General features: G+C 35.0%; 1 protein-coding gene across 1 annotated transcript; it reads left to right on the top strand.

Moving 5' to 3' along the window:
- Window positions 1-218: 218 nt before the first annotated feature.
- Window positions 219-24394, top strand: BGLU42 (beta glucosidase 42). Its single transcript, XM_039035097.2, has 14 exons — window positions 219-441; window positions 7424-7490; window positions 7606-7664; window positions 8222-8297; window positions 11194-11268; window positions 11355-11442; window positions 13199-13424; window positions 20910-21025; window positions 22528-22742; window positions 22811-22845; window positions 22986-23088; window positions 23238-23346; window positions 23798-24009; window positions 24116-24394. The coding sequence occupies exons 1-13, from the start codon at window positions 316-318 to the stop codon at window positions 23991-23993; spliced, it is 1491 nt and encodes a 496-aa protein (XP_038891025.1). The 5' UTR covers window positions 219-315; the 3' UTR covers window positions 23994-24009; window positions 24116-24394.
- Window positions 24395-26326: the final 1932 nt, after the last annotated feature.

The following is a 26326-nucleotide window of genomic DNA, read 5'->3' as shown; positions in this document are numbered from 1 at the left end:
GAGAATTTGAAATTTGGAACTCTCAACAATAAGCACAATGGGAGGGAATTTTTGACTTTTGACCTTTAGTAGGGTCTCAAGAACAAAATTTTGAAAAATGGGTCTATTTTTCAAAATTCTGTAGTTTTACACTCCACTCATACATCCCAATTTCAAACTTTACAGAGCCATTTCAAACTACAGTTTTTTTTTTCCTGGGCCCAGAGATCACCAACTATTAATTCTTTAACTATAAATACATGTCAACCATTTTGCTCTACAATTTTCGATCCAATTTTCCTCCACTGCTTCACTGGCAAGATCACTGCAACGATAATGCCGAAGAAGGTGGAGTTATTGGAGCATTATCAAGAGGATGCAGATGGCCCCAACGCTAAACCATTATCTCGCGATGATTTTCCCCCGAATTTCTTCTTCGGCGTTGCCACTTCCGCTTATCAGGTTCCCTTTTAACTCGTTCCAGAACTACAATGTCAATACTATCTTCTATTTCCTTCAATGGCTGAATCCCGGTTTTTGTGCTATTGAGATCTTGGATTTTGTTTTGTTTGGGTGATTTTTTATTTGTATCAATTAATTGCATGAATCACGCGTTGTCTTCTTTTCGGTATTCGAATATAATTTAGCTTTGTCGATTCGTTTTTGTTCTTCAATTTCTGAGTTTCTTTGCAACTCTTGAGGCATTCTGATTTTCCTGATATTTGATTGTCTGTTTCTTCGTCTTTTAGTTATCCCTAACTCAAATTTGGGGATATAGCTATCTTCGATCGGGTCTTTCTTGCTACCTTTGATTAGTAAAATGTTTCATTAATTATCTAACATGATTTTTTTTTTTTGTTTTTCTTTTTTGTGATTTTCTTTCATAAAGTTAATCTTCCTTTCGAATCGTATCGTTTCTATGTTGGAATTCCTTTATTTCCTTTTCGCTTTTCAGCTAAAGTTCAGATATCCTTGATAGAGAGAGAAAGTTTGATTTCCTCTTTTATCCCTTTTGGTTTCCTTTTCTGTAATTTTTTAAATATTTATTTTCTAATTTTATTAAAATTAAAAATAATTAGAAATATAAATTTTTTCTTTCAACTTACAAATCATTGGTCTTCTTTTAACATATTAATCATTATCTTTCTATAGTGATTTATTAACACAAATTTATGATCTTTTTAGTACAAATTTATGATTATAGCTAAAAAGTTTTCTTTTTGAGCATAGCTTAAAAAACCATTTTTTTGAGTAAAATAATTGGAAGGTGGGGATTGAATTATTGACGTTTGGACTGGTAATGGATGCCTCTATCTACGTCATACTGGCGTATATTCACTAATTTATATGTTTTAAGGCAATTTGCCTTAAAAAATTTTACTACATACTGGCGTATATTCACTAATTTATATGTTTCAACTTTTTCTATATATGTTATGCTTACAATATTTTATTTAAACTAGGCTAGGTATACTGCCTTTTAGCCATCTAATAATTGTTTTAGCTATTTTATTTTATCCATTTTATTGGATGGCTATTTTAATTTAATTTAATTTATTAATTATTGATAAATACAATCGACTTTTAGTGTGTTAATATTTGAATTCATGAAATTAATTTTAGGAAAAACATAAATTTATATGACTAAGGGGTTGTATTAATTAAAATTATGAACTAATAATTGTATGAATTTAAGTCTTGAACTTTCTTTAGTGTATTTTTAACCTATAAATTTTGTTAAAAATATATCGTGACTTATAATTTTTTTCAATAGAACTTCTAAATTATTATAAGCAAATCAATATAGACTTATTGAGATTACTTTTAAAAATAGTCAAAGCATCAATTATTGCACGTATGTAGACTTCTTCAGATGTTGGATTAACACTATGGACAATTAGAATTTAGAATCGATATATGGATAACTTTCAAAAGGAAAATTGTTTCGATCATGAAAGTGTAAAGGTTCAATTGATAAAATTAGAAAAACTATAATCGGTGACAATTCTTTTTAAGATTTTTCAAATATAGCAACTTAAATATGGTTTTGCAAGTCTAGCAAATGATAACTGTTTATTCCCCTCTTGCCCTTGTTTAAAAAAATGTCTACTAGCGATAGATTTCTATCATTGATAGATGACCACAATTAGAAGTCTATCATTAATATAGACCATAAATTTACAAGAAATCTGTTGGTGATAGTTTCTAATACTAAAAGAAGGCTCATGAATAATTTTCTTCACGAAGGTTGTTATAGTGAGAGCTAACTTCATAAATAGAATTTGGTAAGTGATAGAAGTCTATCAACAGACCCGAATGCATAAATAGTTATATCAATAATAACTATTCTTGATGCCCTAAAGTATCACACCCCTCTTGATTGCTTCAAAGAGTCGTACCAAACCACCCGTCTGATTCCTGATGTTCCTCTCCGGGTGTTTGGCTGTGTTGTCTTTGTTCATGCCCACGGTCCTAACTGCACCAAGTTTACCCCTCGTGCTCAGCAATGTGTGTTTGTTGGGTATCCTCTCCATCAATGTGGGTATAAATGTTACCATCCACCTTCTCGAAAATATTTTATTTCAATGGATGTTACCTTTCTTGAGGATCAACCCTTCTTGCCTATTAGTCATCTTCAGGGGGAGAGTTATAGTGAAGAGACTAATTGGTCCACATCACCAATCTCATTAGATTTACCGCTTGAACTTGAGCCTATCTTGAGTATTAACGACACGGTTCTCCCTACCAAACAAGTCCTGTGGATAACATACTATAGGAAGAATCTCAAGAAGGAAATAGTGCTACCTGTTGCATCTCCGGCTCTGGTCCATGAGTCTGATCCAACATCAGCTCCAGGTACTTGTATCCCTACCTCTAATGATATTGGTGCTTGTTCTGAGAATGATATGTGTAGTGTGGATAAAGATGACGAAATTGTTGACGGTTGTGCCAAGGACATCATATGTAATGCTGATGCAGTTAAAAATGATAGTGTTGAGGAAACGGCTCCAGAAAGTGATACTGTTACGAGGAAGGATGAGTGTGTGAAGGATCCCTCAGGAGATAAAACTCTGGAACAGAATACTGAATGTGATGAAGGGTCAGACAAGATAAAAAGTCATGATGCCTCTCTCGATCTTCCAATAGCTCTGAGGAAAGGTACTTGATCTTGCAGAAGTATCCTATGCACAGTTACATGTCTTACAGTAATTTGTCTCCCGAATTCAAGGCTCTTACTACAAGCCTGGATACAGTAACGATACCAAGCAGTATACATGTAGCAATGGAGATTCTTGAATGGAAAGTTGCAGTTATGGAGGAAATGAGGGCCGTTGAGAAGAACAACACTTTGGATCGAGTCTCGCTCTCTGAAGGACACAAGACAATTGGATGCAAGTGGGTGTTCACCATAAAATACAAGTCTGATGGAACGATTGATAGATACAAGACTAAAGTGGTTGGCAAAGGCTTTACCCAGACCTTTGGAATCGACTACTCAGCGACCTTCTCTCCAGTGGCAAAGTTAAATATCGTTTGGGTTCTTTTGTCGATGGTTGTGAACCAAGATTGGCCTTTTCATCAGCTTGATGTAAAAAATGCATTTCTCAATGGTGAGTTAGAAGAAAAAGTCTACATGAGTCCTCCCCCGGGTTTTGAAAGTCAGTTTAATCACCGAGTCTGTAAACTAAGGAAGTCACTGTATGGGTTGAAGCAATCTCCAAAGGCTTGGTTTGACAGATTCACTACTTTCGTGAAGGCTCAAGGGTACAATGAAGGGCACTCAGATCACACTTTATTCACAAAGAGGTCTGTATCAGGAAAGATTGCGGTTCTCATTGTTTATGTGGATGACATTGTCCTGTCTGGTGATGATGCCACAAAAATTATCAAACTCAGAGAAAATGACAGAGGAGTTCGAGATTAAAGACCTTGGAAAATTGAGGTATTTTCTTGGGATGGAAGTTGCTCGGTCAAAAGAAGGTATTTTAGTTTCTCAATGGAAATAGATGCTTGACTTACTTAAAGAGACAGATATGATTGGATGTAAGCCCGTTGACACTCCTGTGGAATTCAATGTGAAATGTAGTAATGTGGATAACAGGGTTTCAATCAATAAAGAAAGATATCAGCGTCTTGTTGGAAAATTAATTTACTTATCCTATACTAGACCCAACATATCCTACGTAGTCAGTATAGTGAGTCAATTCATACAAGCTCCTTACGAAGAACATATGACAACTGTGGAGTGAGATATTTGACTGTAAGGGCCTGATGTTCAGAAAGTCTGACAAATGATGCATTGAAGCTTACACCGATTCTGACTGGGCAGGTTCTGTTGTTGACAAAAAATCGATGTCTGGATATTGTACTTTTGTCTAGGGTAATCTGGTTAATTGGAGGAGTAAAAAACAAGGGGTGGTTGCTAGAAGCAGCACTGAAGCAGAGTATAGGGCCATGAGTCTAGGGATATGTGAAAAGATCTGGCTGAAGAAAGTTTTGTTGGATATCCATCAAGATAGTGATCTCCCGATGAAACTTTTATGTGACAATAAAGCAGCAATAAACATTACAAATAACCCTGTCCAACATGTCAGGACAAAACACGTGGAGATTAGACACTTCATCAAGGAAAGACTAGACAGTGGCAACATTTGCATTTCTTACATTCCTTCAATTAGCAAGTCGCGGATGTCCTCCCAAAAGGGTTGCTCAGACACAACTTTAGTTATTGTGTTAGCAAGTTGGGTCTCATTGATATCTATGCCCCAACTTGAGGGGAGTGTTGAAAATAAGTGTTTTAGCCTTAGGGGCATTTTTGTAATTTAGTCTTGCTCTAGGGTTTTCTACTTGACTATTTATTTGAGCAGTCTTTCTTGTACTCCATCATCAGAAATAATAAAAAACAGCAGTTTAGTATCGTGGTTTTTTCTGTCTGTTCTAGGGTTTTCCACATAAACCATTGTGTTCTTCTTCTTCCTTCTTTTTCATCAGGAACCACAGATAGGAAAACCCTTACTGTATGCTGCAACTGCTTGGGATATTTGGGATGCTGTACAGAAATTGTACTCCAAGAGGCAGAACGCGTCACGTTTGTATACTTTGCGTAAACAAGTTCATGAGTGCAGACAAGGAACCATGGATGTTACTTCTTATTTCAACAAACTATCTTTACTCTGGCAAGAAATGGATCTATATCGGGAGATTTTCTGGGATTGTCTGTGTGGGGGAGTTTAGTATTCAAAAATTGAGGAAGTTGATCGTGTTTACGACTTTCTTGCTGGTTTGAACTCCAAATTTGATACAGTTCGTAGTTGTATACTGGGACAGAGACCAATACCTTCTCTTATAGAAGTTTGTTCAGAGGTTCGTTTAGAGGAAGATAGATCGCGTGCTATGAATAATCCTATTGTCAATACCATTGACTCTGCTGCGTTTGGTGCAAAATCACATGGGTCTGATGGTGACAAGCAGAATGGTAAACACTCATCCTCTGGTTCCATGAATCGGAACTGGCACCAGCTCAAGCTCAAGGTACTCCTATTTCTGATAATACTGATGTGTGTGATGTTTTTGAGAGTGACAAAACTGATGTGATAATTCTAGAAAATGACAAAGTTGAAGATAGTGATGAGTCATCAGGAGAAATACAGGAGGATGAGTGCTTGCCGTAGGTAACTGAGTGTGACCATTGTCCTTTCGCTGAACACCGATCAGGCAAAACAGGGAGTTATGATGCCTCTCTTGACATACCCATTGCTTTGAGAAAGGGGACCAGATCATGTACTAAGTATTCCATGGATAGTTTTCTATCTTACATTAATTTGTCTTCTGAGTTTAGGGCATTCATTACCAACTTGGATACCGTAATGGTACCAAACAATATACATGGCCATGGAAATTCCTGAATGGAAGGTTGTGGTCATAGAAGAGATGAGAGCTCTTGAAAAGAATAATACGTGGGATCGTGTAGCTTTCCCTTAAGGGCATAAAACAATTGGGTGCAAATGGTTGTCACTGTAAAGTATAAGTCTGATGGAACTCTTGATAGGTACAAGGCCAGAGTGGTTGCTTAAGGGTTTACTCAGACATATGGAATAGACTACGCTGAAACTTTCTTTCTCTCCTGTAGCGAAACTAAATACAGTTCGAGTCCTTCTTTCAGTAGCAGTTAACAAAGACTGACCTCTTCATCAACTTGATGTAAAAAATGCGTTCCTGAATGGTGAGTTAGAGGAAGAGGTCTATATGAGTCCACCCCCTGGTTTTGAAACTCAATTTGATCATCTGGTCTGTAAACTCAGGAAATCCCTATATGGTTTGAAGCAGTCTCCAAAAGCTTGGTTTGACAGGTTCACCACTTTTGTTAAGTCCCTAGGTTTTAATCAGGGGCACTCTGATCACACTTTATTCACAAAAAGATCAGTATCAGGGAAAATAATTGTTCTAGTTGTGTACGTAGATGATATTGTTCTATCAGGAGATGATACTACCGAGAATATTAGACTGAAAAAGAAAATAGCTGATGAATTTGAGATTAAGGATCTTGGAAGTTTAAGGTATTTCCTTGGAATGGAGGTAGCAAGATCAAGAGAAGAGATTTTTGTTTCTCAACGAAAATATGTAAAGAGATATGGTTGAAGAAATTTCTGTCTGATCTTCATCAAGACAGTGAGACTCCTATGAAGCTCTATTGTGATAACAAGGCAGCTATAAGTATAGCCAATAATCCTATGCAACATGATAGAACAAAACATGTGGAGATCGATAGACACTTCATCAAAGAAAAACTGGACAGTGGTAGTATTTGTATTCCTTACATCCCTTCTGGTTAACAAGTTGTTGACATTTTTACTAAAGGATTACTGATGCAAAGCTTTGATACTTGTGTTAGCAAGTTGGGTCTAATTGATATCTACGCCCCCAACTTGAGGGAGAGTGTTGAAAATAGAAGGGCTATTATTTTTTAGCCCCAAGGGTTTTTTAGTCTTTTTACTTTGCCCAAATTTTCGTTCTTTTTCTGTATTAAGGTTTCTATAGCCTTTATATATCTTGATTCTGTCTACAAGACATATAATAATAAAAAAGAGCTCTTCTATCGTGGTTTTTTCTCTCTGTTCGAGGGTTTTCCACGTAAATATCGTATTTTCTTCTTCTTACTTTCAATAAAAGGATTCTAAAGTGAACGTGCAAGAGGATTAAACTGTTTTGTTTTTCTTCGAAGTTATGGACTTGAGATTGTTTCTAAAATAAAACAATGTATTAAGACATATAAAATCATTATTTGTGAAATACATATGTTTAGCATCATTGCACTGTTTCAATAAAATTATTAGGATCAAAATTATTCTGTTACTTATTCGTTTATTGATAGTTAGTTTACTAACATTAGACGTTGCAACAGAACCACACTCACTATGTCATTAATAAATTTGATATTTTGCAGGTTGAAGGAGCTGCCAACGAGGGAGGCAGAGGCCCTTGCATCTGGGATGAATTTACACATATTAAGGGTAATCATTGTTCTTTGATTTTGAAGTTCTGTCATCCCCTATAATTTCTCTAACCAGATAGCTAAGCTAATTCCATCGTGGTTTTAAACTTATTTTGCTTCCACCATGTCTGCAGGCAAGATTCTGGATGGTGGCAATGGTGATGTAGCGGTGGACCAATATCACAGATACAAGGTTGGTCAAGTTCATTCTTAAGAGTGTTCATCATTTATTTAATTTCCTCGTATAAAAGAATTTTGGTCTTGATTAGTGTTCATTGTCACCTAATTTTGCAATTCCGGGTTCTTACTTCTTGCCTTATTACAGAGTGTTTCTGCTAGGCAAGCCAAAGATTTAAGTTTAATGCTTTCATCATGAATTCAAATCCAGTATATGAGTAGTCCTTTCCTTCTAAATGTTTATTCAAAAGGAGGTGACTGTTTCTCTGGCGCTTTGATTAAAATATGAGAAGTGCTTAATAAAATTTGACTGTTTTATTTTATATGTACGTTACCACTCTATATCTGTAACCAACTAAAAAGTATTTTGTAGGCATCCTTCACAGTGGTTTGGGTACTCCATGTCCCCCTTCCTACAGTCTATATCTGTTTTAGGATTGTTCCTGATAAAAATAGAAACACATTAACTTGTTTAAATTATATTTTTCCTTTACAGTTATTTTTTTAATCAACACCACCGGCGCCCCCCCCCCCCCAAAATACAAAAATTACATTATTTATTTTCTATTTTAGGAAGATGTTGAACTTATATCAAATTTGGGATTTGATGCTTATCGCTTTTCAATCTCATGGTCCCGCATATTTCCTGGTATGTGCTTTGTAAAATCTTCCCTGCACTTTTGCTGATATGAAAAGAATACTAGATACATGTGATATTGTTAGGATAACACCTAACAAGAACACTAAAAGAATAACATAGAAAACATAAGAACACCCAAATATAGAAATATATGGAAATATGCTATAATATCAATAATATCATAAGAAAAGCAATAAGATTACCTAACCTTCCGAGATGGCTAGTCTCTCCTAAATTCTCCAAATGAAGTTGCACAAAATCCTTCACACCTTGACTGCCAACTCACTCCCTCCATTTGTAACTAAAAGACCTAACAAACTTACTAGCTATTTACTAATATACACCTCCTAATAATCATAATCTTACAGATACACCCTCTATATTGTGATGCCTATTGAGACACCAGAAAGGAAGAGGAGAAAACATACATCAGTGTACAAATCTCACACACTTGTTTAAATTATATTTTTCCTGGAACAAGAAAAATATAGGTGAAATTTGACAAAGTCACAGTAATGTTTTTATTTTCCTTTTTGAAAAGGAAACAAATTTTTTCTATTGATATTGATATTGAACTCCTTTGGCTTGACTATATTGCCCCTCTTTGGTAAATTTCATACATCAATAAAATTTGTTTCTTATAAAAAAAATAAGATATTGATATTGAACTCACGCTAGTATTGTGGTAGCTAGAGCTGGTTAAATCATCGATTAACCTAAAAGTTTAAGTTGAAGGGTAAAAGTAAATTTAATATTATATCTTTTAACACTCCCCTCACTTGAACTTGAAATATGTAGAAGATCTAACCATTGGAAAGTAATAACAACTGGGAAGGAAATATCATGGTTCGACATAGGACCTTATGAACCACCTCTCTGATACTATGTCAAATTGGTAATTTAACAAAAGCCATGATGCTCAAGAAAGGATTAAAACATCTATCGATATATCTATAAATAGGACAATTCGACATCGATACTAAGGATTAATTGATATCTTCAAAAGTTTTTCAAAAAGCCTTTTTCTTAAATCTTTTTATTATTATTTATTATCAATTATTATTAATGTTATTTAGTTTTTTTTTTTTTGAGTAACCAAACTGTCATTGAGGAAAAAAAGAAGAAATACATGGACATAAAAAAACTAAAGCCCACAAAAAACTAAAACTAACTAAAAGAAAGGTCCCCCGTCCCCGGCCCAGTGGGGGAAATTTCCCCCATCTCCGCCCCCGTCCCCGCCACGGAGGCGGGAATTACCCATCGGGGAAACGGTCCCCGCCGGGCCCCATTCCCCGTTTCCCCGTGGGGATTCCCCTACTAATTCCCCGCGGGGATTCTCCATTTTTATTTTTTATTTTTTAAGTTTGGGCTTAAATTTAGAATTTATATATTCAATATTGAGCTCACAACAAGTCTATATAGTATACATTATAAACATATATATAAATAAGTTATTTTATATATTATAAATATATATTTATAAAATATTAAAAATATTACTATATAAAATCGGGGTCGGGGGCGGGGGTGGGGATACCATCCCCGTCCCTGGACGGGGCCCCGAAAAATTCCCCGGTTTGACCCCATCCCCGGTCAAACTGGATCGGGGCGGGGCCCCGACCCCGTGGAGAATTTTGCCAACCCTTAGGTCTCTATTCAAGCAAGATAAAATTAAGCAGATAATTACAGAAAAACTTTTATAAATACCTATAAAACATATGAAAAATCATCTATCAATCCTAATGTGAGTACACATACTAATAACAAGATTTATAAGATATTTTATTGATTTATTCATAGATACATCCGTAAATTGAAATGCTGACATTGGTATTTTAATCCTTGTCCTCAAGTTGGTGACTCAACGGAGAAATGATATATTAGATATGTAATTTAAAATCAATATATCTAGATAATATTAATTCAAAGGTTTAAGAATATTAGTTATAGACGTGCTTGTCAATACAGCAATAAGGAACTCAGGTTTCTTGTTCTTCTTGTTCTCCTTGTTCTTCTTTTCTTTTTGTTTTTTTTTTTCGGTGTGAAACATAATCAGGTTAGTTGAAGGGACAGCAAAACGTCAATGGATATCGTTAATGCTTGTCTTTCTTGGTTTCTGTGAACTCAGTTCAATTTGAATCAATCTTTGAAGAAAGGATAACTACATTTCTTGTAAAAAAAAATATAAAATATGATGAAATAATACTCGTCAGAGTGAATTTTTATCGTTTCATATTAAGATTTCTTTATTTTTCAAATTTCCATCATTTATTGCATTTTACATCTTTCCACTTGTCAGGAACATCTCGTTCATGGAGAATTTTGTTTTACATCCACAATTGGTAACATGATTATGAATCATATTTGCACTATCGTTATAAAACTGTTGAGACGAAGGAATTGGGACTTCAAAACCTGTTTTCCTTTCCACTTCCAAGATCTGGTCCTAGTGGCGAGAACTTATGATGTTTAGAGGTTCTCTCCAGGGTGTCTTGGGTCAAGCCTCCTTAATAGGAAACTCTATAATCGAAAATCCTTATTATCTCTTTGAGGTAGTCTTGGGATAAGCCAAGTCTCATGGTGGAGTGGGTCACGAGCATAATGAGCAAGGAGTGAAGCCCTCCGATACCCTAGTTATTTAAAAGAAAACCATCTTCACTCCTCTTGTTATTGTGCTGTATTTACTTCTATTTCCTCCATTCCTTTTGAATAACTTTTGTAAAATACTATTTATCTATTCTTGGTTATTCCTTCCTGTTTCTTTTCTGGGCTTTGAACCATCAATATTCTGCTATTTTCAATTCTTAGTATCATAACCATTCTGAAGCACGCAGAAATTATTCCCATTTAAAGTATCTTTGTTGTTTTATTGCACTTCCTACTGACGAGCCGTTTCCTCTTTCAGATGGTTTGGGGACCAAAGTCAATGTTGAAGGGATTAATTACTACAATAACCTAATCAATGCACTTCTTGAAAAGGGTAAAAATCTCTACCTGTGAATTTCATTTTAAGCTCAACTAGTGAAAAAATGGTTGAAGGATTTTATTTAATTATTTTTTTTGCAGGCATTCAGCCTTATGTAACATTGTATCATTGGGACCTTCCTTTGCATCTCCAGGAGGCAATTGGAGGGTGGCTAAACAAAGAAATTGTGTAAGTTCTTTGCTTGAGACCTATGTATGTGGTCTAAAAAGCTATGTTATTTTTTAAGTGCATTATCTTCTGTAGGCATTTTTATGAATAGTATACGAAGTTTGGTGTTTAGTTTACAAGTTTGTGTAAAGCTAGGTTCTTTTAGCTTGGAGTAGCAAAGTTCTGACCTTTCTAGCATGTTTCTGTTGGGCAGAGTTGAAGAAAAGGTTTTAAAGTTTGAGTTTTTATAGACTTTGTTAGGAGTACGACTTGAAGAGAGTTTCAATAGGAAGTGTAATTTTAATGATTCAGCTCGTGGAATTTTTTAAATCACCCATTGATCCAAAAGTTTAAGCTTGTGGATGAAGGTAAATTTAATATAATATCTAACACTCTCCCTCACTTGTGGGCTTGAAAATGAAGAAGACCCAACAGGTAGAAATCAATATTAAATGGGGAGGAAACAACATTGCAGGGGCTTGAACCCAGTACAAGCAACCTGCTCTAATACCATCTTAAATTACCAGTTGATCCAAAAGCTTAAACTTGTGGACGACGATAAATTTAATATAATATCTAACAAGATTAACATTGTTGTATTCTAGAATAAAGAATCCTTCATAAGAATCAAATGTAGGCTAGGCTATAGGTGGTAACTAGACTCACATTCTCTTACTGACACCTTCTTGTGTGTGTGCGCGCGCGTGCATGTACTAAATAAAAGTTGGTATCATTTTGTTGTCAGACTTAGTATCATATTTTGGGTTATGATCTTTTGTGTGTACTGGGTCCTTTGAGCTATCATAATCCATAAACAATAATGTCAATGCACGGAAGTGTTGGCCTAACTCTGGTCCTTCATCATGTGCTTCAGTGTGATATGGGCTTAGGTTAGGTACTAATTTTATCACAAAATTAATAATAATCGATTGAAAATTAGGAACCGAATACCAAGCTAAACGGTAACTTGCTTGATCAATAAAGAAATTGAAGTATTGCTTGAGCAATAGGAAGAATACAAAGTTATCTAATTTAATTGAAGTTAAGGAAGTTGCATACAAAATTTCAATAGGAAGAAATGATTTCATTCAATGAACCTGATTCTTTTTTTTTCCCTTTTTTTTTTTTACAATATGTAGAGTGGAGGATCAAACTCCAGACCTCGAGGTTTATAGTATATATTCATGCCAGTCGAGTTATGCTCATATCACTCCTCAATAATATCACTAGTAACCCTATGATGAGTATGTGAGAATCCAAATGTTTGAAAGAAATAATCCCACATTGCGCTCGCAAACGCACAACACTAGAGAATATGGTTCAAGTCTTCCTCCCACACCGTGAGTTTAAGTTAGTTAGGTAGGATGGGTATGTTTTATTTATTATTATTAGTATTTTAGTCCTCAGTGTAGGGATATCTTTTTGGCTAGTTAATTGAGCAAGGAATGTGGAGAAGCAACTCTCATATTCGCCCCTTGCCCTTAAACTCTCTCTGGTTTTCAAGAATAAAAGTGGTTTCTATTGCGTCTAACTGAGTAATCCTTTGTCTTTGATCACACATAAAAAATATTGCCTATCATAGACACAACTCCACCAGAGTTTACTATTTTTTATGACAACTTAAGACAACATCTCCCAATCATGAATATTTATCAGTCATTTTTGTTTTTTTAGTGTTCTGTATGGTGTATAAACATTTAACTCTCATATATTTGTAAAATATTTTGCAAATTCCATATCAACAACCTGTTTTCTAACTTGCTTGGCAAACAAACAGAAATTACTTCGCAACCTATGCAGAAACTTGTTTTTCAAGTTTTGGTGATAGAGTAAAGAACTGGATTACAATTAATGAGCCTCTTCAAACTTCCGTGAATGGACATGGAATTGGTATCTTTGCTCCTGGAAGATGGGAAAATTCATCAGTTGAACAATATTTGACTGCACACCACCAGATCTTGGCACATTCAGCTGCTGTATCCATTTATCGAAAGAAGTATAAGGTAAAACATCCAAACCTGTCCGCACTAAGCACCGCCTAATTTCTTTTTATTTTTTTATCCTCTGATGAGTATATTATTCAAATATTTGATTTTCTTGTCCTTCTTGTCAATATGAACTTCATCATCAATCTAAAAATAGTAAAAAATTTTGTTATAACAAGATACTCGAGTAAGCAGTTAGAATTGTTCTCTGTAATTTTGGAGAATAATAATCGTATTATTTAATCAGGATTTTTTTTAAAATAATATTATTTTAATATTTATTGACAAAAATAGGGTTGTGAAATTGTGGATGGGGTCCACGAGTTTTGAGTCAGCACATAAATCATGGACCCCGTCCACGATTTAAGGCCAGCCAAGCTAATTTTTTTTTTTTTTCACATTTTCTCCCAACTTCTGTCTTTTTCTTATATTTTTTAGCATTTTTGCATCTTCGGAGAATCTTTTACTATGAAATTTAAATTTTCAAAGGCGTAAAATAAAAATTGAATCAAATTTCTAGCCACGAATTAAAGTTAATTTTTTTTTTCACATTTTTCCCCAACTTTTGTCTTCTTCTTATTTTTTTTTAGTGTTTTTTGTATTTTTGGAAAATCTTTTAATGTGAAATTCAAATTTTTAAAGGTCTATAGTAAAATAAAAATTGAATCGAATTTCTAGCCACGAATTAATTCTAAATCTATGTTTTTTCACATTTTTCTCCAACTTCTGTCTCTTTTATTTTTTATTTTTATTTTTTTTTTTTGCATTTTCGGAGAATCTTTTACTGTGAAATTCAAATTTTTAAAGGCCTACGGTAAAATAAAAATTGAATCGAATTTCTAACAATGAATTAAGACTAAATCTATTTTTTTTTCACATTTTCCCCTAACTTCTGTCTCTTTTATTTTTTAGTTTTTTTTTTAATTTTTTTTTAATTTTTTTTTTAATTTTTGGAGAATCTTTTACTGTGAAATTCAAATTTTTAAAGGCCTACGGTAAAATAAAAATTGAATCGAATCTCTAGCAACGAATTAAGGTTAAATATATATATTTTTTTCACATTTTCCCCAACTTCTGTTTTCTTTTATTTTCTAGTGTTTTTTTTTATTTTTTTATTTTTGAAGAATTTTTACTGTGAAATTCAAATTTTTAAAGACCTACTATAAAATAAAAATTGAATCAAATTTCTAGCCACGAATGAAGGCTAAATCTATTTTTTTCGCATAGATTTGTTTTATCGTAGATTTTTTTTTTCATATAGATTTTTTTTTTTTGTTAAATTCAAATAGATTTGTTCCCCTTTGGATCCACTTAAATTCTCATGGACCTGTCCATAGCTGACATAAAAATCGTGTACCGGTACACGATTTTGCTACCCTATTTTTGTCGATACTTTTTCCCTCCACCTTACTTTTGTAATTTCTTTCCTATATACCCTATTTTTGTTATTACTTTTAAAAAATACACTATTTTTGTTATTACTTTTAAAAAATACATTATTCTTGAACTTACCCCTTTAATCAGAGTAAAGATACATATATATAGGCAAGTCAAAAACCCTAATCTAAGGAATGTAAAATTACAATACAGGACAAATATACATAAAAATATAAATATATATTATAACACTTCCCCTCAAACCGAAGCAAATATGTCAATCATGTCCAGCTTGTTGCATAGATAGCTTATTCTTGCTCAATTTACAACTTTGGTAAGGATATCTCCCAAATAAAACTTGCATACTGTGATGATACCAAGCAGTGTGCATAAGGCCATGGAAGTTCTCGAATGGAGAGCTTCGGTTATGGAAGAAATGAGCTTGAAACACATAAAACTTGGGATCTAGTTGTACTTCCTAAAAGCCATAAAACCGTCGGGTGCAAGTAGGTTCACTGTTAAATACAGATCTGATGGGCTCTTGATAGATACAAGACTAGACTGGTTGCAAAAAAGGGTTTACCCAGACATATGGGGTAGATTACTCAGAAACCTTCTCTCCAGTGGTGAAGCTTAAAACGATACGAGTTCCCCTTTCAGTTGTTGTAAATAGAGACTGACCCTTACATCAACTGGATGTAAAGAATGCATTCCTGAATTGTGAGTTAGAAGAAGAGGTCTATATGAACCCGCCTCTAGGTTTTGAAGCACGGTTTGATAATTGAGTGTGTAAACTAAAGAAATCTCTATATGGCTTAAAGTAGTCTCCGAGAGCTTGGTTCGATAGATTCACTACTTTCATTAAGTCCCAAGGGTTTGTCCAAGGGCATTCTGATCATAACTTGTTTACTAAGAGATCGGCATCAGGGAAGGTAGTTTTTCTGATTGTCTACATTGATATCATTTTGTCATCATTTTGTCAGGTGACAATACATCTAAGGTTGTCAAGTTAAAATAGAGGATGACAGATGAATTTGAGATCAAAGACCTTGGCAGTCTGAGGTATTTTCTTGGGATGGAAGTAGCAAGATCAAAAGAAGGAATATCTGTTTCTCAACGGAAGTATACTTTGGACTAGTTGAAAGAAACAGGAATGACTGGGTGTAAACCTGCAGATATGCCTGTGGAAGTTAATAGCAAGCTGGGAGATTCTGTCATATGCAGTCAGTATGGTTAGTCAGTTTATGCAGGCTCCTTATGAGAGACAAATGGAGGTTGTTACCCGGATTATGAGGTATTTGAAGTCTACTCTTGGAAAAGGCTTGGTGTTCAGGAAGCAAGACAAAAGGTGCATTGAGGCCTGCTGACTTAGATTGGGTAGGTTTTGTCACAGATAGAAAGTTCACTTCGGGATACTGTACATTTGTTTGGGGAATATGTGAAGAAAAACTGGACAGTGGCGGTATCTGTATTCCCTATATTCCTTCAAGTCAACATATTGCTGATGTTCTCACCAAAGGATTGCCAAGACAGAATTTTGACATATGTGTTAGCAAGTTGGGTTTTATTGATATCTACGCCCCAACTTGAGGGGGAGTATTGAAAAATGTTGTTTTTTCCCTAAGGGCATTTTTGTCTTTTTACATGGTGTCTACTATTTTAGGGTTTCAGTCTTGGGGTTATGGTTATTTATATCTGAGTCTGGGTGCTTTGTACTGTGTAACAAAATTAATAAAAATTTCTCTATCGTGGTTTTTCTCCTTGGTCTAGGGTTTTCCGCGTTAAATCTTGTCTTGTTTCTTCTTCCCTATTTTTCAATAGCATCCTAATGTTTTCTTCCCTAGAGGTAGGTCTGTTATTTCCCATGTTTTGTTCTTTTCCGAGGCCTTTATTTCTTCTAATACAACTTGCTTCCAATTGATGTCTCTGAGGGCTTCATAGACATTGTTCGGAATGTGTATTTTGGATATTGCTTCACTTCTTCATTCCATTCAATCTCCTTTTCTCTTCTCCATCCCTATTTCTTTTCTCATCTCTTCTCCCTCTTTTTTTTTTTCTTTTAAGTTGGATCTTCGATGGTGTTACTAAAACCGATGGGCGTCTTTATTGTCTCCATAAGTTGCCAGAGCCGATCGATGAAATTGGAGAGTTGGTGGTTGGTGCTAGTTTTTGTCCAAAATCGACTCCACCCGATTGATGATCACTCCTAATATCGAGTACCTAACATATGATAGAAACTCAAAGTTCATTCAAAATACCGTGACAATCAACAATCAGCATAGCAAAGAATCCCATCCATCATGACATAATGAAATACAGAGATAGATTGACATTCCATATCTGAGGTCAACAAAAACATAGTGGAACTAAACTTTATTCCGTCTCGCCATCAAATTGCCGATATTCTCACCAAAGCCTTACCGAGGAGAAATTTTGATGAATTCAATTTCAAGCTTGGATTGCATTCCATATACAATTCAGCTTGAAGGGAAGTGTAGATTTTTATGTATAGTATAGTTACCTCAATTATTATTTTTAGATGTTCTTTCTTTGTATAATTAGTTCCCGTAGAATTTTTCTTGTATTATATTTATCCACTATTGGTCCTTTTCAGAAATAAGGAAAATACAATATTTCTCTAAAAGTAACACATCCTTCCATCAGAAAATGGAAGATCTACTTTCATTTTAATCTCAGTTTCTCCATGGTCTTGTGCTCTGTAATATCTTCTTCTTGGTGCACGGTATCTCAGTCCTTGAAAATTGCCAAAATCTTCTTCAGAAGAATCAGAATCATCCATCAAAAAACCAGGAAATTGTTACCCAATTCACGTCCTTGATTTTGATTTTCCATAATTCAAACAGGGTTGTTTTCACGTTTATTTCTTGTTGGAGGATCTTGATTTTCTTGTTGATCTTGTTGCCGTCCAGGAGGGTTTCTTGCACCATTCAATCTTTGAGGATTTTCTCCCACAGGATGAAGATTCATTTGGGTTAACACTTAAGTGATTTGATTGACAGATTGTTTGAAGATCTGTAAATCCTTTCTGAAGCTTTTCAATTGAAGTCTCCACCAACTGCAAGCATTGGTTTTGGGAAGCTGCCGCGTCCATGGAGTAAAATTTCGAAGATCCAAATTCGAACCACAGTTCTGAGCGAGAATGGAGCTCTGGTACCACTTATTACAGCCAAGCTAGATAATAATTTTCCAAAGGAATTCAAGTGCCTTTTAAAGAAGCTTGAGAGCTGCACAACTAATCTTGGCAACTAGCTAAAACATTACAACTGAATATAGATAAACTAAAACATAAAGGAAAAAGTCCACTAAGACAGAACTGAAAACAAGACGTTTAAAGAACTCAAGAAAGTTCCCAAGAACTAACAAGAACAGAAAAGAATCTCAACAAGAGATGTCCTACATCAATGTAGAACAGAGGACAAAGAAAGAAATTGTGGTGAGTTTTGTTGTGTTAGAACCATAACAGAAGATTTTGATCTATCTGCTAAAGTAACAGTAGTTAGGTATGTAGATGACAAAAGAGTGGACAATGATTTGGAATTACCTATCATATGAGCAGTGTGCTAGAGACTATGACCCATTTAGTAGAGAATGAAAAAAGACCATGATTTATGGTACTAGATCCAACAATGGTTGTATAGTGAAGGCAAGTCTGGATGATGATGAGATGCTTTCAATAGTTTTTGGTATTATTTAAATTAAACAAACTCCTTTATAGACTTAGCTTTAGTTCAGACGTAATCCAATGAAGATTGGAGAAACACAAAATCTACCCTAAGTAAAAAAAAAAAAAAAATCAGAACCAAATGACCGGACGACCTTTGAAAAATCATATCTTAATAAAGGTTGGAATAAAAATCCTCAAGTCGTTCAAAATAGTTTCAAATCCAAGCCGGAATGTGACAAAAATAATCACACAGGCTTGTTAAGAGTACCAAGAAAAAGCAAACCACGGCGGCCAAGAAGATTCTTGCCACGTGTACTCACACACTACTACACTAGTGTGTGGGAGTGGGGGCAACAACTTCTGGCGATGTGTGGGATCCATATGTGGCTACTCTGCTAGCCAAATTTAGGATTTTGCTGATTGGTGGACACGCTTCCTCTTGAGTTAGGTGGGTACAAATAACGAATACTCTAAGGTTCGAAAACCTAGTTGTTCTAGGAAAAGACCCAGTGCTTTGATACTATGTTGATGGGAGACCAAATATGGGAGAACGATTCTTTTCATTCTATACTTTAGAGTTAAATACATACCGGAGTTGTAACACCCCAGGCCCAGGATTCGGAATCCAGATTCGGCCCCTAATGGCCCCAGCATTCCCCTACATCCCTTGCGACCTGGCTATGTCATCCTCCCTTCCTCCCTTGCCTTGAATGCTTTAGAAGTGAAAGTTGTCCCCATAAACCAATACGGGACTTTGGAGTTCTTATGATTGAGTCACTGAAAAGGAAGGTGCACCTTGTTGGTATAGGTAGTAACTTTCAATTCTTTTAAGCCTTTCTTAACCATACTTTCATGTCCTCAGGATCCCTCTCGTTTGGATGTGATATCGGTTCATTCATGTACCCCTCTTGAACTCGGGTCGTTACATGCCCATCAGCTTCCGCTTGGTTCGTCCCCGGACCACATCTTATTGGGAGAGGTTTCACTCTGATACCATCTGTAACGCCCCAGACCCAGGATTCGGAATCTGGATTCGGCCCCTAATGGCCTCGGCATTCCCCTACATCCCCTGCGACTTGGCTATGTCATCCTCCCATCTTCCCTTGCCTTGAATGTTTTAGAAGTGAAAGTTGTCTCCATAAACCAACACGGGTCCTTTCAGCATGCTTTGTCCTCACTCACATGCATCCTAGGAAAATTCCTAGGAGATCACCCAACATAGGATTGCTCCAAACTAAGCACGCTTAACTTTGGAGTTCTTATGATTGAGCCACCGAAAAGAAAGGTGCACCTTGTTGGTATAGGTAGTAACTTTCAATTCTTTTAAGCCTTTCTTAACCATACTTTCATGTCCTCAGGATCCCTCTCGTTCGGATGTGATACCGGTTCATTTATGTACCCCTCTTGAACTCGGGTCGTTACAGGAGTACTTGGACGCCCTAAACAAGTAGTAAAATTAAAATAAAGGACAAAGGACTAATAAGTTCCTATTCATATATATACACACAATGGAAACCGGTATCTAGATGTATTTGTTAGATAAGCTTTCAAGTCTTTTCACCGCACTTTCATTCATGAAAGTTCATATTTTATACAAGTGAAATAAAAAAAATAAAAAAATAATTCCAATTTGCTAATGTAGCAAGTGAAACTTTGAACCTTCATCTTTCAATCTTTTACAACAATCGAAAAACGTCAAAAGTGAAGTACAAACTCCGGGACCCAGCCCTTATTTGTATACAGCTAGTAGGTGCCAATGAATAGGATGCAATTATTACACACCACTCTTTGCTGCAGCTGTGTATTATACTTAATTCTTGAGGACGCAGTCATTAGAAAATGCAATGAGGGTACGGTCTACTGGGGAAGGTGGCCTTATAGTTCTGAAATGCTGAATAACTTAATTCTTTCCAATATTATATTAGTTTAAAATCTTGAATATCTTCATTTTTGTGTATATTGTGATTAAGGTGGCTGGCCATCCTTGTTTGTTTATGTTAGATGATATGATATTTAATTTACCTTCACTCACCAGGTTAAGTTTTTGGGTCAATTGATGATTTAAAACGGTATCAGAACAGATGATCCAAGGAAGTCTTGTATTCAAACTCCTGCAATGTTATTTTCACTTGTTGGGTCTTCTTCATATTTCAATTTACAAGTGAGGGGAGTGTTAGATGATATGATATTAAATTTGCCTTCACCCAACAACTTAAGCTTTTAGGCCAATTGGTGATTCAGTAGTTTACAATCCATCAATTCAAATTTATTCCTGCTTCCGGACTTAATTAGAAGGCACTTGGGTCTAAAATTGACATGTAATGATGAACATATGTTGCCTTGAAATTCTTATTCTTCTGTTGGAGTAAAATTTTAATTCCTACTGCTTCTGCAATCGTATGAACAGTATTTGGTTTTTTTCCACTCTCATCCTTTTCCAGGAACATCAGGGAGGACAAATAGGCCTGTCTGTAGATTGTGAATGGTCAGAACCTAACACAGATACAGTTGAAGACAGGACTGCTGCATCAAGACGCCTAGATTTTCATTTTGGATGGTAATTTCTGGACTCTGATAGTTTCTTGTTATTATTGGGCGATGAGAAATTATACCATTTCGTAATCTCTCTCTCTCTCTCTCTCACTTCCCACATGTATAGGCGTTAACATACATCTCAGTGTGGGTGGTAATTTCTGGACTCTGATAGTTTCTTGCTATTATTGGGCGATGAGAAATTATACCATTTCGTAATCTCTCTCTCTCTCTCACTTCCCACATGTATAGGCGTTAACATACACTCAGTGTGTTAGTGAGTAGTGATATAAGAAATCAAGTACCATAAACACTTTGTTTGGCTTGCTGTTCTGTTTGGGATCTTCAAGTCTGGACTGATTAAGCTCATGTTTAGAGAATAGGTCAAAGACTAGTTTTTGCATGACTTGTTTTGCGATTGTGCAGAGAAATGAGTTTGTTGAATCTAGGTATAATTCGAAGGTGTCGGATTTGAAGTAAAAGACAAGATATATTAATCATTTATTATATATAAGAAAATTAAATATAGATTATATTTGATGAAAATATCAAAATATTTTTCTTAAGAAATGTAAAAGTATTATAAGAATGAATGAAATATTATTACAAGTTGAGCCAAAAATTTTCAGATAATTAATATGTGAAAAAATATTTAATTTTTCGTACAGTTTACTTTTCGTGTATTTACCAAAGTGTAGAAGAATATTATAAATTCTTCTATATGAATTTACTTAATTATAATTGGTAATTGCTATATAGCAGAAACTGCCAACCCAATATGGGTATAAGCTTGTGTTTTTTTTTTTTTTATTTTTTTTATTTTCTTCTTAGAACATGTGTGTTTACATACATACATACATATATATACATACATACATATATATATATATATATACATACATACATACATACATACATACAGATACATACATATACATACATACATACATACATATATGTGAGGTAGAAGAATCGAATCTCATATCTCAAGGTCGATAGTATAGGCTTTATGCTAGTCGAGCTATGTTTATCTTAGCGATTTAGTTTTCTTCATGTTTTGTCTTGTTACATCAACTTTTCAATTTTTTTTAAATTTATATTTTGGGTAGGAGATTCAAACCCATGACCACTTAAAGAAAGTAATAATGTCTTTAGTGTTTCATATTGGCAGTTGACACTAATAGTTTCTTAATGTTGCATGAAATAAACAGCAGATGGAAGGTCGCAAAGAATAATACTTCTCCCAATCTAGATTTCTTTCCCTAGTTATTCCTGGAACGCAATTAATTCTGGTTGGATTCAATCCTTAATAACATTTCTAGTTTTAGTTGGTATCTTGCTGATATTTTACTTGTCTGGATATCCTATTTGTGGGGGTTGTGTATTACGAACACGTACTTATTTTATCAACTCTCGATAAAAAAAAGGTTGTCCATTCTTAGATAAACAAAGATCGACTTTTAGAGTTGCTCAAAGTTTCTCTCTAGCATAATTATTTAGTAGTTTGAGTTATGATTTTTGGAATAGGTACTTGCACCCAATATATTTTGGAGATTATCCTGAAGTTATGCGTGAACAACTTGGAGATAACCTTCCGAAATTCAGTGATGAAGAAAAGGAGTTGATTATGAATAGTGTGGACTTTGTGGGTCTGAATCACTACACATCGAGGTTTATTGCTGATGCAGCAGAGAGTCCTGATGGTGGGGATTTCTACAAATCACAAAAGATGGCAAGACTTGGTAAATCTCTCTCTACTCTTTCCATGTTTCAGAACACGAATTATGTTTAACATTTCTGTTATTATCAGTTCACTGGGAAGACGGTGAGCTTATCGGTGAGAAGGTCTGGCTCTCTTTTTTCTCTCATGAGCATGGAACACATCCACACTTGTTCTTCTTGCAATTGCAATAAAAGCATTTGCAGTAGGCATTTGTGTATCCTGTGAACTTTGATCTTCATTTCGCTGAACAATTTACATGCAGGCGGCATCGGAATGGCTTTATGTTGTTCCTTGGGGATTCAGAAAGGTCCTAAACTACATAAAACAGAAATACAATAATCCAATTATCATCATAACTGAGAACGGTATGTACATTAAAAGCCTACCAATATTGTAGGACTGTTATGAATTTTCCAAGTGGAAGGAAAATTGCAGTTTATTTTTTGGAACCTTAATATAAATGATTGAATCATGAAGCCTACTAACCATGCAATTTTCTTATTTCTGATTTCAGGCATGGATGATGAAGAAAATGAACTTTGCCCACTTCACGAGATGCTTGATGACAAAATGAGAGTTGGTTATTTCAAGAGTTATTTGGCTGAATTATCCAAGGCAATCAGGTGGGCCACATACTTTCCTTCCTTTCAAATGTTGCCTTCTTAATCAATGAATTTAGCATGCTCTCTTATACTCTGCTTTTTTAACACATTAGCATTTACGTGTTTTTCCAAACCGCTTTTGTTCATTTTGGTTCATCTATTTTTTATAATGTCTCTTTTTGTCCGTTCTCTTAGTTTTTATTTATCTTCTGATATTTTTATTACGTTTGTTTTGGTTCCTACACATTTAAAAAGTGACCGATTTGGTCTATTTATTCTTTTCATCTCATTTTTTCGATCATAATTTTTCAACAATCCCCCAATAAAATTTTGTAATACCATTGCACATTTGTGTTGAAACTTGAAAGATTCTTTTTGTTGTATAAACTTAGAATTTTACAAACAAGACCAAAGTGACAAGTCTATCTAAATGATGATGTGGTTTGATGGTAATATGAAATTTTGTGCACAGGGATGGAGTAGATGTTAGGGGTTACTTTGCATGGACGCTATTGGACAACTTTGAGTGGGCTCAAGGCTACACCAAGCGATTTGGATTGGTATATGTGGACTACAAAAATGGCCTAACTCGCCATCCTAAATCTTCTGCATATTGGTTCCGTCGCTTCTTGAAAGGTTCTGATGAGAAAAATGGCAAACAAGAGTGAAACACTCCTTCCTTTTGTAAGTCTTGTCCTTTTTCATTTGCTTTCAACCTTAGATCTACTTTCTTGGTATTGATTTAAAGGCATAATTTAAACTTAACCAATACATTTTACTTGCTTCTTAGAATGAAGATAAAATAATGGGCAGAAAGGATTCTTGCATGGGATGAAATACAAGCCACCCAAGGAGAATCTATTTGCATGTTCCTGTTGGTCGACGATCAATAATTAGAATAAGTCATTAAGCTTGTTGACTTGATGTATGTTGTGTCGAGGAAGAAAATAGAACTTTGTAATACTACAGTGGAAACAAATATAATTATATGTATCCAAACAATTGTGATTCTCAATCTTCTTAAATTGACAAATTTATAATAAAATAATAGAATAAACATTGAGAAAAATAGATGTTGGAAATGACTTGTAATTATTTAGAGAGGTTTTTTGGAGTATTGAATTGGTTATTATAATTGGTAAATTATAATAGTGTGTTTGAGTTATAATCGTTTGTGTTTACATGTTCTTCCATTTTATTTTCTTTGCTCCAGCCTTAGTACTTTTAGTAAGTTCGTTCTACATGTTTATTTGATCCAATCACATTCAAAAGTTGAGGTTCTTGAGTTTCTTTGGAAAGGAGAAAAGTGAGAAGTGCTTGAAAAACCCTCTATTTGCCATTAAATTAGATTTTTTCTTACATGATATTATAAGATTTGATGTTGTTTGCCAGAGTAGGGATGAGTAGAGTGAGTTGAAAATAGAGTCGAACGGTCGAAATTGGCCGAACCGAAAGGGGGAGGGGGTTTATTAGCTAATTTAGTCAGTAGTCGATTTTCTATTTTTAAAAACCGACCGTTGGACGGTCAGAGAATATCCCCATTTCGACAAAACCCGTCCGATCCTCATAGAATCCAAATACATATATTTTATATTAATTTATTAGGTGAACTGCCAGAAAACCATGGTTGTTTGTAATGATTACCTACATATTTTGAAAAAAATTGTTATTATTTTTGTAATAGTCGAGTTTTTCGAAAACAAACTTTTTCCCTATTCCCTTCTTCTTCATCTTTTCTCTCTCTTGTTTGTTCGCCTTTTTTGTCTTTCTTATTTTTGTTTTTATCTTTTATTTTATTCTCTTCTCCTTCTCCATTTCTCTCCCTCATTTCTTCATTTTTCTATTCGTTTCTCTCCCTCTTTTCTTCATTCTCTTCTTTTTATTTTTTCCCAGTTCTCTACACTTTTTTTCTTCTCTTTTTATATACATATATTTTAATTTTTTTTACTGTTATTTTGGGGTTTGGCCTTTGGGTCTCTTCTAAGTCTTTATCTTTGACCTCATCTTCTTTTTTCCAATCCAATTTGTCGAATTCGTAAAACGACAAAATCACTAGCCCCTGCCCACGTGGTCAGCTAAGTGGTGCCTTCAACATCTGCATTAACTGACGAAATTGATTGATAAAAATCGAGTCATTGGTGGTCGATGATTTTGTCCAAATCCGATTCTCCGATCGATGGTCACCCTTAAGCAAGAAGACGAGATTTTGAGTTCAACCGAGTGAAATGGTTCATTGTTACCCAGTAAATGCCCCTACAGCCAAGTACAGCTGCGCTAGCTATGCGTTGTGTTTGGTGCTCAAAGGTAGAATGCTTCCCGAGTGGGAGCCTCAGCGGCGCTACCCTCGAACGCAGCTGCACTCCGAAATTTGACAGAGACATCATTGTGCACGCGCGCGGCCATTTGGGAGAAGCATATAGTTGAGTGTTGCAACACGCAAGACTAGTGCTGCGCCAAAAAGGCCAGAGCGCAGCTGTGCTCTACCGCAGTGTAGTTGCGTTACCTTGATTTCTATATATCTCTCTCATTCTTTTAGGAGTTTTTGATGTAGAAATTGGATGGAGGCTGAAGTTTGTCCCAAAATTCTTCCTCTTTGTATTTCTTACGTCTTAGCAGAGGTTTTACCTCTCATTTGGGTTGTAAACAAGGGATTTGAGCTCTCTTCTTTTATTTGTCTATGGGCTAATGAATTAATTTCTATCCAATTTTAGGAGCAATAATTCTTTCCGTATGCATTTTCTTCTTTATTATCACCCTTTGTCATTATTGAAATATTCTATATCTTTTATTTTGCGTTATTCATTGCGCTGCCATGATGAGTTATATGCATACACTTAGTAACATTTCCCACACTGTATTTTTCTGACTAATACTTAGTTAATTCGTAGCTACAACACTACTTTATCTTTTATCTTTCAAAATTCTGCTCAAACCTTCTTTTCAAAATTATGTCTAAGTGTTTGTCTATTTGTCCAAACAACACAATGAGGACCTTGCACAT

The sequence above is a fragment of the Benincasa hispida genome, chromosome 6, assembly GCF_027475165.1.
Source record: "Benincasa hispida cultivar pf3 chromosome 6, pf3_genome.v1.1, whole genome shotgun sequence".
NCBI lineage: Eukaryota > Viridiplantae > Streptophyta > Magnoliopsida > Cucurbitales > Cucurbitaceae > Benincasa > Benincasa hispida.
Note: the sequence above shows the minus strand (reverse complement) of the source record. Positions and strands in the feature narration are given on the sequence as shown.

Bases quoted from the DNA above. Each gene is read 5' to 3' on its own strand.
- BGLU42 (XM_039035097.2), top strand. From the start codon at position 316: ATGCCGAAGAAGGTGGAGTTATTGGAGCATTATCAAGAGGATGCAGAT. The intron at 7,665-8,221 runs GTTGGTCAAGTT...TTTCTATTTTAG, and splicing joins ACCAATATCACAGATACAAG to GAAGATGTTGAACTTATATC. The intron at 11,269-11,354 runs GTAAAAATCTCT...TTTTTTTTGCAG, and splicing joins CAATGCACTTCTTGAAAAGG to GCATTCAGCCTTATGTAACA.